This window comes from Struthio camelus, chromosome 17 (assembly GCF_040807025.1).
Source record: "Struthio camelus isolate bStrCam1 chromosome 17, bStrCam1.hap1, whole genome shotgun sequence".
Classification (NCBI taxonomy): domain Eukaryota; kingdom Metazoa; phylum Chordata; class Aves; order Struthioniformes; family Struthionidae; genus Struthio; species Struthio camelus.
The window spans coordinates 2,360,468-2,379,533 of NC_090958.1; the positions used below are offsets into that span (position 1 = coordinate 2,360,468).

Sequence of the window (19,066 nt, forward strand, 5' to 3'; positions counted from 1 at the left end):
AGAGGGAGCTGAGGATACCTGGGCACAACTTCAGGGAACAGAGACCAGAAAGAAAGAGAAAAGAGCCAACACGATTCCTCTGGTGCAGTTCATTGCTTTCAGAGCCAGCCTCTGAATCTCAGGTTTATTTACTCATCCTGGATGATGCTTTGCTTCCCTGCTGGGGGACTGTGTGCCAACAGGGGTCCATATCAGTGACATGCAGTGCTGGGCTTTGTGCTGCTCTCAACCTGGGTCCTCAGAGGAAGTAGTCTGCAGAGCCCTGTGTGGCTCAGGATCGCTGCAGGGCAGCCTGGGGCTGATAGAGTTTGGTGGCGATGCCTTATCTTATCATATCAGGATTTCCCTAACGGCATGCACAGAGGACAACAACACTGGCAAGTGCAGAGTCCACTTTGCAGCTGTGACATGGATGCCATGTGCTGCCCTTGACATCGCCTGAGATGTCACAAAGGTCTCCCAGCTGCTATGTCACTTGGCAGGGCCACGTCTAGGTTCAGAGTTGCCCCTGTCCCACAGAAGGACGTGTTTCTAGCCCTGGGGTTTGTGTTTGCAAAGCAGGAGCAGGTCACAAGCAGTACAGGGGAAGCCATCACCCCACCCAAACCTTATTTCTCTACTCTCCTTCCCAGGAGGGCTGCAACATTTTGTTAGGGAGAAACCGGCAAAGACTGGGGCACTGGGAGAGGCCCAGCTCCCTCCTGCACAAGGGAAATCTACCCTAGCTCCTTGTTATCTGAGAGCATGGGCAGGCCCTGTGGTAGGAGCTGGGACCTTGGCTGCAGGGTGTTGGGATGGCCAGAACTGCTCCAGCCCTGAGCTGCCTGCAGTCTGCACTCTGGCTCCTGGGGAAGGGCTCTGTGGGGGGCAGTCCCGTCTCTGGCGTACCAGTCCTCGGCCTTCCCCAACAGCACCCCAGGGCCCTCCCTATGTGGTTTCGGCCATGCAGCTCTGCCCTCTCATTCCCCCAGCAACTTGCAGTGTGCCCTGGTGGCTGCCTTGCCACCTGGGCTATGCCAGTCCCATCCTCCCCAGCACCCTGCAGTGCACCCCAGGGGCTGCCCTGCCACCTAAGGGGCACTCCTGTCCTCCCCAGCACCCTGCAGCATGCCCCAGGGGCTGCACAGCTGCCTGGGCTACCCTAGCCCCATGGGGGACAGACAGGGAGAACCCATGCCTGCAGTGTGGCCCAGCCTTGGCTGCCAAGTGTGTGAGCACGTCAGGGACCCTGTGCTCAGCCAGGCCCTGATTTGGGTTTGTCTGGAAGATAACAAGGGATAACGAGGGACAGACAACTGTTCTGGCCTTCAACCCTTCTGCAGCAGCCCTGAGGGTGTGTGTGTGCATGGCTTGCCCCATGCTGCACAACTCCACACTATCTAAGCACACAACCCCCTGCTCACTGGGTCCTGGAAGCTAGGAGGTGAGAGCTAGGGTCCTGCTGCATGAGGGTCATGGCTGATGGCCTGGGCTGCCTGCCCACCAGCTGGCCGGGCTGCATAGCCCCGTGCCTCTGCACAGCTGATGTGGCTCAAGGTTGCAGCCAAGGCCAGCACTGCACTGCAACAGCAAGGACTCGTTCTATCCTGGCTGACAGCTGTGCTGGAGAGCCCTAGACACTCACAAACTAGCAATGGGGGGAGCATCTTGCTCTGAAGACCGGTTCTTCCCTCTTCCCAGGCTGGGGAGATGCTGGCAGCAGCCAGCAGTGGGCCCTCGTGGTGAAGGTGGCCAACTGCATCCTGGCTAGGCTAGCAAGAGTGCAGGAGTGGGTTAGGGCAAGTGATTTTTTTTCCCCTCTGTTTGGCACACCAGCTCCAGTTTGGGGCTCTCAGCACAAGACAGACATTGGAGTGAGGCTTGTGAAGGTCATCAAGATGACTGGGGCTGGAGCTCAGTGCAAGGAGAGGCCGAGGGAGATGGGTTTGTTCATCTCAGTGGAGACAAAGAGAGATTTTATCTTTTCACTCTGTCCTGGTCTTTGGGTCATGGGAGGCCTTGTTCTTCCTCCCTTTGCACACCCAGGACCCATGCAGGGCATCAGGGTGATGTGTCCTGTAGGGCTGACTTGCAGGTGGGAGGATGAACATCAGGACCCTGCAGATGACGGCATGCCCTACTGCTGGCTGAGCCATGGGTGCCTTCTCTGTGTCTTGGAGCTGAAAATCATCCCCAGCTCCCCCCACACCCAGCTTTGCCCTTTGCCCTGGTGAACAGAGCTGGCTCCCCATGGGCAAGAAGGCATGCGAGCATGTGTACACACAGGCGTGCACAAGCAAGGACAGCACGTACTGCAGGCTGTGTCCTGGTTATCCCTCGGCACACACGTAGGAGCGACGCTGGTGGGTGGATAGCACAGCTTCACCCCTTCTCTGAAGAAAGGGATAGGCTGTTATTTCTGCTTGGGGAGACATTGAGGAGCCTGAGCTTCTTTTATGGCAAACAGGGAGAAAAGCTGGCTCTGCAGTGCTCTGACCAATCCCAGTTATGTCCTGGATAATATACACTGCGCTCTTAGTGGTTTACTGACCAACATGGGATGTTGCCCCTTGTGAAGGGGCATCTGCAGTGATATTTACAGAAGGAATCACTGGAACATTGGATCTTAATAAGTCTCTACTTTGTGGAGATAAAAAGAAGAAGGAAGGATTAACAAATCATTGTGGCCATGTCCTGGCCAACAATAAGGGACATTCTGCTGCCCACAGCATTCGTGGGCTCTGGTTGGCCTGGACACAAAAGGCAGATCAGAAAAAACAACTTCTTTATAAGAGCAAATCTCTTGCAAAGGTAAGAAGTCAAAAGAAGAGCTGAAGTGAACAAACAGATGTTTCTTGTATTTCATATCCGAGTTGAAGGTATGTATTCAACCAACTTGCAGAGCTAGAGGAGACTCTTAACACCACTGGCTTGGCTGTGAATGCTGGTGTAAATTCTACCATTCACCTACAAGTTGCTTCAGCTTCTCCATTCAGGATAGGTTTCCCCTGCACTACTAGACTTGCCATGAGAAAGATGATGCTCTACCATGTCTCTGCAGGACACTGGTGCCAATCTGACTGCTGAGCCAATGGGTGGCTACAGTGCACAGCGAGGTCCACGTCACCCACCTCACAGCCCTTTGTGGGGAGCAAGCCCGTTCTCCTTGGATTCATGGCCTGAGAGGCGGGGGACTGTTGAAATGTTGGGGCTCCTGCTGCACACAGGCCGGGTAGAGGGACTGGTTGTTAATGTAGTTAATTACACCCTAATACTGGGCCCAGAAGTGAGGATTGATGCCTTGGATGCTGATAAATACTAGGCCCTGGGTGAAGTTTTCAGCTATCTGCTAGGCCCCTGCGACTGCATTGGGAGACAGGCCTACAGCAAGTGCCTACAGGTGCCTACAGCACCTCCACAACAGCTCACTGGCAGATGTGGACTTTGTGGTGGCCTCCAAGAGCACTGACTGGCCTGGAGAGAGCAGAGCTTGGCCTTTTCCTGGGCCAGTAGCATTGGGATGTGGCTGGTGCCAGGTTCTTCTGCTGCTCCATCCAGCCTCATGGCATCTGCCTCACCTCTCCCTGGCTGCCCTCTGGTGCTGGCTACATCAGAGAAGCCAGGGGGTGGACAGGGCTGCTGCGTGCTTTCTCCTCCAGGCCAGGTGCTGGGCACCAGCTAACCCAGCTGTCCTTGCTCTGCAGCCCTGCCTGGGCTCCAAAGGATAGTGCTGGCTGTTTCTGGCTGGGGTTGCACTGGATATCTGTGGGGTGGTCTGCCTGCCCTGGGGGAGAACAGGCAGGGCCTGCTCTGCATCCACAGCCACGTCCACACCTTCAGCCTCCAGATCCTACAGATACTCCCTTATGGTGGGGGGAGTTCGCCTGGAGACATGGAGTGTGCAGGGCTGTAGTGCCTCTCCTACCTCCTCCAGAACCAGCATTTTTCCCCTCAGCTTTTCACTGGCACCTTCCCCATGCGAGGATCTGTGAAGAGGGACCCATGTAGCTGTCCACCTCTGGCAGGGTGGCATCTGGATCCCCAGGAGCAGGAAGTTCCAGGGTACCCTAGCACCTTCAACCACCGCCAGGTCCTGCTGTGTCTCCAGGCAGGACACCATTAGGGAGCATCCTGGAGTGCAGACCCCAGAGGCAGCTGGCCTCCATGTTCCCCTCCTGCTCCCTCTACTCCCATTTCTAACCCTCTGACCCTGCTCCACTGCCAGCTGTCATTTGCTGTGCCCTGAGCTCCCTTGTTTTTATCTCCCTTTGTTCTGCCCACTGGGTACCTCCTCTCCTCTGCCAGAACCTCCCCATTAGCTTCTTTGGGTGGCCTTTAGCTGCTGTATGCAAAATGACAGTGAATGTGGCTCCTCATGCATCCTCTCCTGCTGCTCTGTAATTTCTTCTGTTATACATATTCTGTTCCTCTACCATAGCCCCTCAGTCCTCCCTTTCCCAGACTGAGAAGGCCCAGCTCTCCTAGCCTTTCTTTGCATAGAATCTCTCCCAGGCCCCTGCTCATCCTTTGTCCTTCTCTGAACCTTTTCCACTCCACTTCGTCAGTCTGAAATGAGGGCCTCAGACACAGTGCACACAGTGTCCAGAACAGGAGGAAAGTGCAGAGTTGTACTCTGGCATAATGACTTCTCTGTTTTCTCTGTTCCTTGCTTAATTCTTAATGCTGATTTGCTTTTTGGCTCACTGCTGAGCTCTGAGCTGTGGAAGTCTATCATCATGCCAAGATGCTCATATCAGCATCATCACTGCTCATAAGGGGACACCCTTGGCAGCCCTTGTAACAGAACATGTGAAGAGGGACCCTTTAAAGAAAGGGATAACTTTCCTGAATATATTTTATTTCTAATGTAGTCTCATGAGTGAAAGGATTAAAAAGGGGAAATTATTGTCTCTCTTGCAATTTCCAGACTCTTTGAACAGAAGTTGGGCTGGCTCTATTAGCTGTTTTCAGTGCAAGTCTTGGATGCGGGGATGGTATGGAGCTGGATTAGGCCCTGCTGTCATCTGTGGGTTTCAGCAGTTCACAAGAATCTGGAGCAAGTGGTGTACCTCCTGCATGTCTCCTACTCTGGGTCTCCATCCCAGTGATACCTGACTGTTATCCTGTGAGTTGAGATCTCCTCAAGGCCTTTTTTGAGGATCTTTGCGCTGCCCTGTAACTACTCTTGTTCAAGACAGCACAGAGTGTGGGTGCCAGGATTGCACCCTTCCTAGGTCCAATGAGCCAATGTCCATGTGGAGCCAGAAACACCAACCAGGGTCCCTGTACTAGGGAACTTATTTAAGCTTCTGCCTTTACTAATTCAGAAAATGGACTAGAAACCTCCTGAAGAGCAGTCAGCAGAAGTGGGGTGTGCTATAGGTGAGTACAAAGCACTGCAGCTACTTACAGGCAGTAGAGCTTGGTGGGCAAGTCCCAACCATTGGACAGGACTGTGTCCTTTCTTCCCTTCATCCCATGACACTCACAGAGCACCTCTCCTCTGTGTTGCAGCAGCACAGGACAGTGTCCCAAGCATACAGGCAGGCTGGCCCAGCAGAGGTGTGGACACATGGAACACTCTGCTGGGTATTTGCCCCTGCCATAAGGCAGTGATTCAACCAACTCTCCAGGATGTTCATGGGCAGGATTGCATGGGATTACTTAGCTCTCTGCCTGTCTTAAAATCATAACAAATGAGACAACACAATAGCACAACCACGGTGGGCCTATACCTGCACGCTTGAACCAGGAACAACTAAGAAACTTCAAACTCCTAACGTGCCCAAGAGATGGCTACAAAACCACAGTCTTGGACATTGCCAGTATCTGAGAGGCCTGTAATCAGAAGGAATGTGTAAGGTGAAAGTGCTCAGAACATCCTAAAGTACCTAGGATATAGTAAATGTTCCCACCATGTACACAGAAGTCCTCAGACTTCTGGGGCAAGGAGCCCCAAGGATCCTTGCTGGTATGACTTACGGTGAAGATTTCCTCTCAACCCCACTATGAGTGAGCAGGAGCCCAGGTTACTGCATGCTTTCTCAGTCCCACTGGAATCACCAGTGCCTGCTGACACTCCCCTCGCTTCTGCACAGGTAAAGAGCATTCAGGTCAATAAGAGAAGTGTGCAGAGGGGCCAGGCCAGGCTAGCTGGTTTGTGCGACAAACTCCTGTTCCTGTTGCTGGAAGTGGGAGGGAGGGTGAGAAACAACAGGAACTGCATGCTGGGGTTCTGAAGGGGCTTCCAGCAATAACTGACCATGGTTCCTGTTAAACAGCAATGCCTAAATTGAAATATAGAAAGCCTCAAATAAAATATTAGAAAAACAGAAAGACAAAAAATACCCTAAAACCTACCCAGGACTCTCAGGTTCCTTTGAACAGGTTAGAAGCAGGTGCTGGGTGGAAATTCCCATCATTTTCTGCTTTCCCTTAACCCCTAGGCAAATCTCAGTGACATTATGTAGTTGGGAGAGGTGTGGTTTTACTACCCTGGTGAACAACTTCCTTTAAATTATGGGAACTGCCAAAACAGAAGCAGATTTACAAGCAGGAGCTTGTACCTGACTGACACATATCACGCCACTTCCAGGTGAAGGCTGGGTAAGTGATGAGTCAACATGATTTGGGCTGACCAACAGCATGAGAGGCTGCAGCTTAAAAAGTGGAACCCACTTTGCAGTGTGGATCCAGACTTGGCAGAAATCATGTGGACTGGCAAAACAGAGAGCAGAAAAGATCACAATGCTGGAGCACTTCTGGCTTTCTAGAAAACATGTTCTCCTTCCGTTTAGTGTCAAAGATAAATCTCATGCTGGCATTTTCATCTTTCTGTAAGGGGCAAAAACAGCTTAACAGAGAAAAATTACTTCATAGTTAACAATTGCTTAACCTTATGTATATTTTTTTTTGTCTGACTGCGAGTTTATATAACTGTCTCTGATGTGGCTTTTCGGGTGCCTGCAGCAGGAAGTGTTATACTGTGCTAGGTGAATGATTAATCTGCAGGATAAAGCTAACAGGTCATAGCATGCATGTCTGCATTGCTCCTAGCTTGGGCAGAGTCCATGCCAATCATGCAACTGACTCCATTCAGAGTACAACAGCCCTTTGGGACCCTCCTGGTGACAGGCCTGTAGTGTGTTTGTCTTGGACCACAAACATGTCTACATCATTGTACAGCTCAGCAAAGGGGCAGCAAGTTCAGAACAATTTTGAAAGCTTGAAGTTTCCTCCCTGAACCCTGTATATATCCCAATAAAGCCAGTTCCCCCAGTTTTGGTTAAAGGAATAGCCAAATCCAGTAGGTACTGGGCCCCAGGGGATTTCTTCTTCCCAGTGCTAGAGCTGAATCTGGTGCATTCAGACACAGGAGGTTTCTCTCATCTCAGTCCGATGGATGTTGTTGCCGTTCCCAGTTGTAGGTCCAGTGAGAAGCGAGCCTGGGTACTTCAAAGAGGTAGATACACCCATGTGAATGGGCACACCCACACCCACGCCCACAGAGCCCGTTGCACAAGCTAAGCAATACAGAGCAGTGTGTATACCAGCATCCGTACAAACACACACAGCATTCACACAGATATGAACACGGATGTCCTATTCTGTTCCACTTCTAACACTGATCAGAATTGAAGTTCACTGGTGAAAGACCTCCCCAACCTGGACTCTGCAGTTGCTGGAACCACAGACACACAGGCCTTATGACCTGTGTCCCCATCTCCAGTCACTGGCACCCAGACCTCTCCTCACAGACAGAACAAAGAGCAGAATCACAAAGAAAATATTTAAGAACAGTATTTAATAAAAAGATAGGGCACACTGTACTGATCAGGCACAGGGCTGTCAGATCAGCGCCTGCTTACATGCCACTAGCACTTTTTATCTCCCCTTCTCTCCATTTTCCCATGCTCCTTCCTCCACTGTTTGCCCTGACCCCTCCATTTCTTCACCTTTGACCTATCCCCTAAGCATCCCATAATAAGTTTCACACAGTCCCACAAACACCCTCAAATATCCTGTAAAATACTTCTGATAATCTCGCCCCCACCCCGCCACTTCCCCTTCTTTTCCCACTATCAATTACAAAGTTCAGGTTGGCCCTCAAGGCTAAGAAGTGGTTCCTTTAATGGCCCATCAATCAATGACAGAAGAGTTCTGGTCTTCATCACTGTCTCTCTTAGTGCCTGCTCATTTTGTGTATCTTTGGATTTACTTTAGGACTTTCCTTGTTACTTCCTGTTTCTAACCAACAAGGATCTTAGATAGACAACCTTAACGACCCAAAAGTCCTTATGCTCCCTGCTACTAACCAGCATGAAACTGGCCTGCTTGGGAACAATTTCAACAGAGGACAAACCTGAGGAACAGTCACACTGTGGAGTTTCAAAAGAAGAGGTTATAGATATTTACCAGTGGCAGGAAGAGGCAAGCTGTCCCCAGAGGTGAAAAGTAACATAATATGGCAGTAACACAGAACAGCAGTTGATGGAGTGAGCCACAGGGCCCAGGTAAAAGGAGACACTGCTGATACATGGGACTCAACCAACAGTGTCCCAAGCATACAGGCAGGCCTGGACCAGCAGAGGGGTGGACACATGGAGCACTCTGCCAGGTATCTGCCCCTGCCATAAGGCAGTGATTCAACTAACCCTCTAGGACGTTCATGGGCAGGATTGCATGGGATTACTTGGCTCTTTCCACTGCCTTAAAATCATAACAAGCCTACAGGTGGTGTCACCACCACTGCCTGCAGGGCCTGGATGTCCACAGCCAGGAGCTGTTCCAGGATGGGGCTGCCAGTGCTCTATGCTGGCTAGGTAATGGCAATACCCAGAGCCCCACTACCCTGCGGCACCGGCACTGGCACAGAGAAGCAACTGGGCACTGCTTCCTGCTCCAGAGCAAAGGCTCCTGAAAGCCACCAAAACAGCTGGTCTCAGCACCACAGTCCTGCCCCTGGCCGAGGCTTTTCCCATCACCACGGACTCACAGCAGCAGGCAGCCATGGGGCAGGACCTGCCTGGAGCTTCTTGAAGCCTGGCTGAGGAAAGAGAAGGGGACGTGGCTGCTGGCGGCAGCAGCAGCAGGTGAGCTGTCAGGCATATCTCGGCCATCCACAGGCAGCTTGGCGCAGGAAAAGCAGGTAGCTCAGAGCTGGGTGGGACCCGGCTGGTCGAGGACAGAGGAAATGTTATCACAGCCTGGCACAGTGGCCCCTTCCAGCTGTAGCTGTACCTGAGGAGGGTCAGACTCTCTAGAGGCTGGAGAGCCCTGGGGTGATGTACCTCATGTAGCAGCAGCCTCCGAAGCACCTTCAGCCTGCTGAGGGGTGGGAGATGGCTGGAGGAACTGGATGCCCTGGCAGCTCCCACCCTGCTGCCCGCTCTGCCGGCTTTCAGACAGGGCTGGAGCAGGGAAGATGGCTGCCATGCCCAGGTGCTCTGCCCTGCCTTCCTGGGCACGTGGCCACCGCTCTACCTCAGAGGGCTAAGCCTCCAGGGCCAAGCCTGAAACCAGGGTCCAGGGTGGTACCTGGTCAAATTTTCTGCTGCTGTACGTGGTCCTTGTTCATGCAGCTCAGCAGGATCCGGTCCCAGAGGAAGGAACCCTGCAAAGTGGGAGAGAGGTGTCAGTGCTGGGCATGTGCAGCTGGGCCAAGCCCATGGCACCAATACTCACCATTCCCACTGAGGTCAGAGCTGTGGCCAGGTTGATGACAGTGGGGATCAGGCTAAACTTCCCTGCCTGTCAGAAAGAGACAGGGTCAGCAATCACCACCCAGCCCAGGTTGCCTCCTGCCTGGGCCTGCATCCACTCTGGACTGGGTGCAAGTAAGGGGGCTTAGCAGAGACCTCCCCCTGCCCAAGCCCGGATATGGGCACCCTGCCCAGGTGGTGCCACACACGATGAGGTCTTACATTTCCTTCCAGAGCACTGCATACACACAGGCAATGCAGCCATCCCTCAAGGGAAGCCAAGACAGTGTCAAAGGCCCCTATTTAAGGCACCTGGGATCCCCCATCTCCTGCAAGACTGAGCAGGAGGGAGCAGAAGAGGCCAGGCTGTGCTCATCCCTGCTCTGAGGCAGCAGTGGGGAAGAGCTGCTCTTCCAGGGCAGCCCCAGCACTGTGGCAGTGAGGTTGGACACACATCCCCCCTCACCACCACCAACAAATGGGCCCTGCAGCCAGAACCCCCAACATTTCACCCGGCCCTGCACGATCACATCGACACGGATCCCATAGGCCTTGATCAACACTCGTCTATGGGTCCCATTCTGCTTGTAATACTTGGCAAACCTGCTGGGGAGACAAAAGGGCAAAATGGTGGGGACCGGCCACAGCAGGACTGGGGCGGGGGGGGGGGGCGGGCGGCGAGGAGGATGCAGGGCAGCAAGTGCTGCTGCCTAGGACAGAGCCATCACCTGTAGCTATAGCCACGGGAAGCCAAAGTGGTCTTGGGGTCGAGGTGGCAGAAGGAGTAGTGGGGGGGGGGGTGCAGTCGGTGTCAGGCAGGTCCAGGTTACAGTTCCAGTTGATAATCACACCAATCACCCCATCCTGCAGCAGAAACCAGCAGGCCTAGCACAGCATCAACACACCATGGGCACAGCGCAACTGTGCACACAGCATGACAACGGGCATGATATCCCAGTAAGCATGGCATTCCCCCCCAACCCACACTCCTGCCACCCAGCCATGAGCACAGCTCTCTTCCTCACTGCCAGTCAGGAAAGGCCTGGGGTATCACCACACTGGGGCACATACCCCTGGCAGGGAAGCCACTGGCACTGTCCACAAGGCTGCTTACCCAGGGGAGCGCTACCCCAGCAGTGGGCTTGCCAATTGAATTGCAAGCACAGCTGGGCATCAAGGAGCATCCCTAGATCCAGCGTGGGGGAACTCAAGGGACTGGAGGGTGCTGGGGCTGGCCAAGGGGTGCAGAAATTAAAGGACGGATGGAACAGTTCTAGGTTCCTTCCCTGGCTGGGAATTATCTTCTCCCAAAAGTGCAGCGGAGGCAGCAGGGCTGGATGGGGCTGGAGACCAAACTCTCCATGCACTGCCTTGTCCTGGCAATGTCATGCTATTTCCCAAAGTGTGTGAATGGATCCCCCCCCCACTGGGAGAGCAAACCTGCCAGTCCTGAACAGCCCTGGCAGTGATATAGACACAACTGCACAGTCTATGCCTCCCTGCCAGCTGATCTCCTGCTCTCCAGCCTCTGCACAGGGATATTGCAATGGGGGCAACGGGCTGGGAGCCTTACAGGGCACTGCATATACAAGGTGGGCAGAAAGGACTGCTCAGGGGCTGGAGTGAACGTGCTGTGCTCCAAGCTGCTGAGGCTGGCTAAGCTGCCACAGCCCTCAGCCCACCCCAGCTGGGGGGGTGGGCATCATCCTGGCAGGGCAGCAGGGCCAGGGACCTGCCTCCAGCTGCCTCTGACTCTCAACAGCATCAGTGTGTGAGTGATGATCCCATGGCGCCAAGCACCAGAGCAGGTCCTGAAGGAACGCCCTGTGCCTAGCCAGCAAGACCCTGGGCCCTGTGGCAGGGCCATCCTCCCAGGACATGACACCTTCTCAACCAGCTCCATAAAGTCCTCTCCCGCCTGCTCCACGATGAAGCCCAGCTTGAAGATGGGGCAGCAAAGGGCAGAGGTGGCATTGAAGGTGCAGCTTTTCAAGTAACCGCTCTCAGCAGCCTGAATGTTGCCCCTGAGGAGACACACCCAGAGCCATGGCATACAGCAGCACACCGCTACTCCTCAGTTCTCTCCCTAACGTCTTGAAGCTCCCCAGCCAAACATTAAACCCCAGCTCTGCTCACTGATGTCCATCCCACCGCTGATGGACCTAACTGATGGATGGTGAAGGGATTTCCTAGGAGAACTACCTAGCACAGAGGGATGTGTGCAGGGACTCAGAAATGCACATGACTAACTGAGAGATGGCCTGCATGGCACGAAGGAGGAGAGCAGGAACAGGAGGAGCACTGGGATTGTCACTATGCTGGCATTTTCAAAGGGATTCCTGTTCCCAAAGACCTCAACCACTCCCTTTGCAAGACCACGTGCCCCACATCCATCCACTAGTATGAGCGTTCCGGCTGCCTCTTTCTCAACAATTACCATCCTCATCATCACCACCTTCCTCAGAGGAGCCAGGAGCAAACAAGGATGAAGGATGGATGAATGGAGTAAGGGTTGGGAACTCAGTTTCACAGAGGCAGCAGCTGAGCATTGAAAAACATCACCAGTAGGTCGAAGGAAGTGATTACTGCCCTCTTCTCAGCTCTGGTGAGGCAACATCTGGAGTGCTGCGAGTGGGTATGGTCTCCCCAGTAAGAGAAAGACGAGTCCAGCAAAGGACCACAAAGATGATTAAGGGACTAGCAGCATCTGTCATACAAGGAGAGGCTGAGAGAGCTGAGACAGTTTAGTCTGGAGAAGAGAAGGCTCAGGGGGGATCTTATCAAGGTGTACAAATACCTTATGGGTGGGAGTAAAGAAGATGGAGCCAGACTCTTCTCAGTGGTGCCCCGTAACCATATGAGAGGCAACGGGCATAAACTGTTTTGTCTGAACTTCAGAACAAATTTTTTTACAGTGAGGGTGATCAAACACTGGACCAGAGACGGTGTAGAGTCTCCATCTTTGGAGATATCAAAAACCTGAAAGCGCGTGGCCTTGAGCATGGCCTGCTCAAGGTGACCTTGCTTTGAGCAGGGGTTCTATGAGGCAATCTCCAGAGGTTCCTCCAAACTCAGCGATTCTGTGAGCAACCTGGGAACATGGCTCCCCTGTGAAAAGCCAGCATCTCCTCCAGCTGTCAACTGGCACTGCTCCTGCACACAACTCCACTCCTACCTCTCCATCCCTCAGACCTGTCCATGTGTTTAGACCACATCTTTCTGCTGTCAGTGCATACACACTCCTCTGGTACATAAGTCTCATGGGAAATGGCTCTGCGACCCATCATTGCACTTTTCAGGAAGGCATCTGGCTGCACCCTGCGCACACTCTCAGACCATGCACATGCATGTACAGGGCCAGAGTGGTCCCCTTGTCCCCAACCGTTGTCCCAGTGCTGCAGACCTCACTAGAAAGTGCTGCTGGCACAGTGAGGCCATCCTGGTCCCAGCAGCAGGGCCTGGCCTGCACTCAGCTGCTTAGCAACACCCACACTACTCCCCACTCTGTGGCCTGCCCTGTGCCGCACCCTTGGCACCCACTTGCCTGCCCGCCCCATCCCTGGGCCTCACACTGACCCCTCCCTGCACAGGCCCATGCTTGCTTGGAGAAGCCAAAGCACGGGAAACGGATGTTGTTCTTGATGAGGATGGTGAACTGTGGTGCCATCTTCGCCAGCGACTCACTGCAGAAAGAACTGAGCGCCGCTGCTTGGGGAGCAGCATGGCCCCTCTCGGCACAGCCTGTGCCAGGGCACCCCTGGGCCTATGCCATGACCTACTGCTGCAGAGGCCAAACCTCTCAAGAGCACCCTCAAGGATGTCCCACCCAGAGCAGCCCTTGGTGTCCGACAGGACCCAGAAGATGGGCCAGGATTTTGGTGCCTGCTCCATCCTGCCAGAGGACTGTCCTCCCCACTGCCAGGTCCCATCCGTGGTACCTGTACCTGACACTCCCTTCATCTACTGGGCACCAAGCCAGGATCTCACGGCTCTTCTCGGTGCCACCAGCATTGGGCATGCAGCGCCCTGTCTTCTCTCCTGTGAGGACAGGTGCACAGTGCTGTACTTCCTGGCGAGCGCTATCCTGCCTGCTGTGCAACGGCTGGGCAGACCACTGGTCCCTGCACATCTCCAGCTCGCCTTGGCCCAACACCTCCATGTCCCCAGGGGTGCAGTCGTGGTTGGAGTTGCACACAGCACTGCAGACTGTCAGCCTCTGCAAGGTCATGGGAGACATGGTCACAACGGGACATGCACCTGGTAGTCACACGTTGTGCCAACAGAGGGGACAGGGCACCCCATGTGCTGCCCCATCTCTGCATAGGTCCCAGCCCTTGCAGGCTGGCTGGGGTAACCAGCTGTTAACCCTGCCTGGGGTGGCCCTACCCTGGCATGGGTTCCCTTGGTTTGTCCTCTGTAGCAGACAGGCAACCCTCTTCTCCATCTCCTCCCATGGGAGCTGAGCCAGGGACAGCCGTGCTCACTATAATGCCCCAGGTCTCCACATCCCCCAGCAAGCACTGCTCAGTCTCCACGCATCTCTCCTCCTGTGATTCCCTGACTCAGCAGCCTTCAAGCAGTGCCCAGGCCAGGGGAGGCAGGGAGATCCCTGCCACGAAGGGGTGCAGGCAGAGGAGAGCTACAGGGATCAGCACCATGTCCATGACCAGCTCTGTCCTGGAGTCCCCGCTGGCAGCTCCAGATATCCCCATGCATCTCTGTAACCCACCATCCTCTCCGTCCCTCTGTCCAGGCCCACCTCACCTCAGGGCAGGTCGCTATCGTCTGGGCAGGGCTGACCTCCACCCGCGTGAGGATGCTGAAAGTGCTCCCACCCTATGAAGCAATCAGGAGAGATGACGCTGTTTGCAGGAAAGCACAGCTGTGCTTTCACACAGGGATACACAAGTTTATTCACATGGAGATGAGAACACATGCATTCTCATGTACACTCACATGGGGGTGTGCACACGTGTTCACACATGCATGCACACAGGGGGTACACACATTGGGATAGTGCATGCCGATTCACACCTGTGCTCATACCAGGGCATATGCATGCCCGTTCACACAGAGACATGCAAATCGTGACTTTGCACTGATGTGGAAATCACCCAACGGCAGCACTTTGCTGAACCTGGAGCTGATACTGCAGGCAATACGCTGGGGAGACCTGCTGTACCAGCTACCCAGCAGGCTCAAGCCAACCTTAGCCCTTTGGAAACAGCAAAATATTGACAAGAATGGCAGTGACAGGAAGAAAACTCCAGCATTGTGCCCTCATACCAGTCTCACCACTGTCCCCAAATCATCTGTCTCCTGAAAGCTCCCATCTGCTGCAGTGCAAGAGTAAGAATGCGTTTTGCCTTCAAAGCCACTTTTCCACAGATTCTTGCTGCTTTTAATCACAGACTTGCTGAAAGCCTGAGGTGAGCAGGATGTCTGCAGGGCTCTAGTCCACTCCTCTGCTCTAAGCAGGGCTAACTCCAAACTAAAGCAGGCTGCTCAGGACCTTGTCCAGCTAAGTTCTGAAACTCTATAAGGACAGAGATCCCCCACCTCTCTGGTTCCTGTCCCAGGGCTGCATCACTCTTAGGGAGAAGAATTTTTCCCCTTTTCACCTGTCACAATTTCCCCAGCCACAGCTCATGCCAGATGCCTCTCATTCCTTCACTGAGCACCTCTAAGAAGAGTCTGGCTCCATCTCTTCTATATCCTCCTCTAGGTGCTGGATGACTGCATTAGATTCCCCCTGCATCATCCTTTCCCGACGCAGAACAAACCCAGCTCCCTCAGTCTTTCCTCCTAGGTTGTGTTCTCCAGCCCTGACTATTTTCATGGCCTCTGCCGGTCTTGCTCCAGCTTACTGACAGTTCTCACGGTCCCTGCACTGGACACTGTATTCCAGATGTGGCCTCACTATTGCCACCTAGAGGGGATTCATCTGGCACAGCAACTCTGTGACAGACTTTTTGTGACAGTGGAAGGTTCCCAAACAGCTGTCAGAGAGAGGCCATCGGCCAGGTCTCACATCCTGGCCAGGTGATGCTGGGTGGCAAATGCAAGCCTTGTCCAGACTAGCAGTGCCCGAGGCCAACACAAGCTCTTCCTCAGACCAGCCTGGTAATTTCAAAACCACCTTGCCAAGACCAGTGAAAACCCATCCTCTGTCTCATGGCATCCACTGAAAAAGCTAAGAGCCTTCTCCGGCGCACCAGGGCATCTCCACCCTGGCCAGGCAACAGGCATGGGGCAGCTGCCAGATCTGAAACTGCCCCAAGAATGTCATGCGGTTGCTTGGAAAGAGGAGGAAAAGCTGAGAGAGCTTCACATTTCCTCCCATGACTGAGCCCGGCGTCAAAGACTGGTTATTCTTCCCAGTTCTCACTTGCAGAGTCTGGCAAGGTTCAGTCTTTTTCCCCCAGGCTTTTGGGGAATACAAAGGTGATCTGCCCTCTACTATGAATAGCTGCAGTTGGTAATAATAGCACTGGTAAACAATGAGGTGAATGTCAGACCTTCCCCTGACCTGATCTGAGAGTCCCCTCTTCTACCCTGAAAGTCCTAAACCACAGAGGTTGGGTGCTGCCTCTGAAGGGAGGCAGACAACTGAGGGCCTCGCTGGGTAAGGCCACAGGTCCCTGCCCAGTGCTGTGTGCCAAGCCCCCAAAGTTCCTCTGGGCCTGCCCCACAGCACTGGAAATGTGGCCTAACATGCAGTCCCAACCTGGCTGGGACACAGCTATGTTTGCCTCACCAGGAGCCAAGGACAGCGCTGGGACTGGAGGAGGGAGTGCAGGAGTCCCCATGCAGGCAGCATTCACCCTACAGCAGGGGGCACCATATAGGACAACTTCCTTTACTGGGAACATCTGGGTGAAGGGGCAGTTTGCAAGCCCTTAAAGAGAGACTGCTGCCCATGTACTGCTCCATCAGGCCACCCAAGGCAGGTGAGACAAGAGAAGATGAAGGGGAGAAGAAGGTCAGAGCCTCCCCTCGGGGGGGGGGCACGTACTCCCCAACATCCCACACCTTACTTGGTGACTGTGTCATGCCCTTGACTTTGGTGATGACAGAGCTCTCCAAGCCTATCTCACACTCCTGGTAGCCTTTCTGAATGATGAACACACACCTGTGGGGGAAGGACAGGAAAAGGAGCTATTAGTGATGTCCTCCTCACCTCCAGGACCCGGAGTGCTCCCTGGCACCAGCTGAGGGCACTAGCACATGGGGTTGAGAGACATAGGGGTCTGCTGATATTTGAGGCCATTTGAGACCAACAGGCAGCATGGGCAGGATGGTTTGCTCACCAGCCACATGCCATCCATCTCATGCAGGCATGGAAGTCCCTGGGACCTGGCACTGCCATGCTCCAGCTGGGCCTGACTTTTCACATCTCTCTGCCTCACTTCCAACCCTGCTTCCAGGAGGTCAAAGTATGGGGAGATGTGCAGGCAAGGAGACAGCCTCAGAGCCACCAAAAGGAGGCAGGGCAGACAGGCAGTTGAAGAGGCAGCTGCCGCACTTGCCTTGCCCTGTACAGCAACACATACCCACTGGCTCTCCTGTATCTCCCCTGGCACGCGTGCATGACCTCTCCATTATCTGGCCCCGAGCAGCTTCTGGGGAGTGTAGGCTCCACCACAGCTGGTTTGTAGCCCAGGAAAGGCTAGAGGTGGTGGACAGGGAGTCATGCCAGGGCACCGGACCAACACGCTACTCTCCTTGACTGCCGGCAGCACTTGTTAACCTGGGCCTTGCACAGCACAGGAAGGGCGACAACATCACAAAGGCAGGGATGGGATGAGGACAGTGTCAGGTCCTCACTGCCACAGGGGAACCAGGGCAGTCATCTGCAAACAGCCCTTCCCATGCTGCTCTGCACAGCCAAGCAGGATTGCCCCAGGATGGCAGTCCCAAGAGAGCCAGCCTTACCAGCCAGGAGCTCCTGCTTCACGGCCACCTTGCCACGGCAGGGCAGGCCTTGGGGCCAGCAGAAAGCACAGGCAGGGCTCTGCAACATAGTTTGTTCACCAGCCAGGCATTGCTCATCTCACGCAGATGTAGAAATCCCTGGGATCCAGCATTGCCACACTGCAGCCATGCTGCCCGCAGGTGTCCAGGCCACCAGGGAAAAAGACAGGGCAAGCCTCAGGGGCAAGCCTAAGGAAGAGCCAGGGATCCCAGTCAGAGGCGTGCAAGAAGCGTGGCCCCAAGAGCAGGATACGAAGGGACTGGAGCAATGGGACATGGGATGGGGGCACCAGCAGGGCAGGACAGAGACGCTCCACCCCCCCCCCCCCCCCCCCGAGCACTATCGCTTTAGCGGAAATCACCTTTTTTTCTCCCCCCAGGACAAGCAAGAGAAGCCGCCCTGGCGGTGGGGCGGGAGGCTGCGGGGAGGCTGCGTGGGGGAGCCGCGACAAACCGCGCAGCGGTAGTGCCCGCCCCGGGAAGCGGTAGGTCCCGGCCCCGGCCCCGGCCCCGGTCTGGCGCTCACCCGACAAAGTAAAGCAGGACGAGGAGCTGCCGCGCACGGTAGGCGGTGCCGAGGTGCCGGTTCCTCACCACCATCACCTGCGGGGTGGAGTAGTTGCACAGCGCCCACGGGCAGTCCTGGCCGCCCATGGCCGCCGGGCTCGGCACGGCACGGCACGGCACGGCTCGGGGAACCGCTGGAGCAGGAAGGGCTGCCCGCAGGCCCGGCGGAGCCGCCCCGCAGGCCACCCTGCAGGCCCGGCACGGCCTGAAGAGCTGCCCGCCCCCTCGAGGCACCGGAGCCGCCCCGCAGGCCCGGCCCGGCCCGGCTGCGACCCCTGCTGTGCCGCGGGGGACCGCGGCGAGGGACGGGGTCGGGGTGAGCACGGACGCGAGCGGAGAAGCCTGAACCACGTGCCCACGGCACAGCTCGCCGGGTGGGGCTGCAGGCAGGGGACAGGGCTGCAGACAGGGAATGGGGAGCAGATGTAGGACACCTGGTTCTCAGGTTAGAGAGGAGGAGAAAGGGGCGATCTGGGGCACAGGACCATGAAAGCAGTGGGTGAGCTGAGTGCAGAGCTCATGTTCACCAAATCCTGCAGTGGAACTGGGGTGACCGAGTGAAATTGGCAGGAGAGTGGGTAAAAGCAGATAAAAGACAGTTCTTCCTTTTCTGCTGGCCCTGAACTTGTGAGAGCTGCCCCATAAGGAGGTGGTGGAGGCATCAGCAGGGTCCAAACAGGAGTAGAGAAATGCATGGCCAACAGGTTCACAAGCAGATACCAGATGGAACGGGGCAGAGCCGTACCCTAGCATGCCCAATCCAAGATTTGGGGGGGGGGGGGAGTTCCAGCCTGGGACTAGGTGCAGCTGTCCAGGCTGGAGGGCCCTCTCTAGATAGCAGCTCC

At 55.0% G+C, this 19,066-nt stretch overlaps 1 protein-coding gene across 1 annotated transcript; it reads right to left on the bottom strand.

Annotated features, from left to right (window-relative positions):
* Positions 1 to 8,048: 8,048 nt before the first annotated feature.
* On the bottom strand, positions 8,049 to 18,419 carry LOC104140739 (P2X purinoceptor 2-like). The gene is given in 13 exon segments (XM_068911217.1): positions 8,049 to 9,153; positions 9,270 to 9,389; positions 9,517 to 9,544; positions 9,546 to 9,592; positions 9,664 to 9,729; positions 10,193 to 10,283; positions 10,409 to 10,473; positions 10,476 to 10,544; positions 11,566 to 11,704; positions 13,625 to 13,896; positions 14,445 to 14,516; positions 16,713 to 16,812; positions 18,181 to 18,419. Coding segments are annotated over 13 exon segments (1,218 nt in total). The 5' UTR covers positions 18,309 to 18,419; the 3' UTR covers positions 8,049 to 9,132.
* Between the last annotated feature and the right edge of the window lie 647 nt (positions 18,420 to 19,066).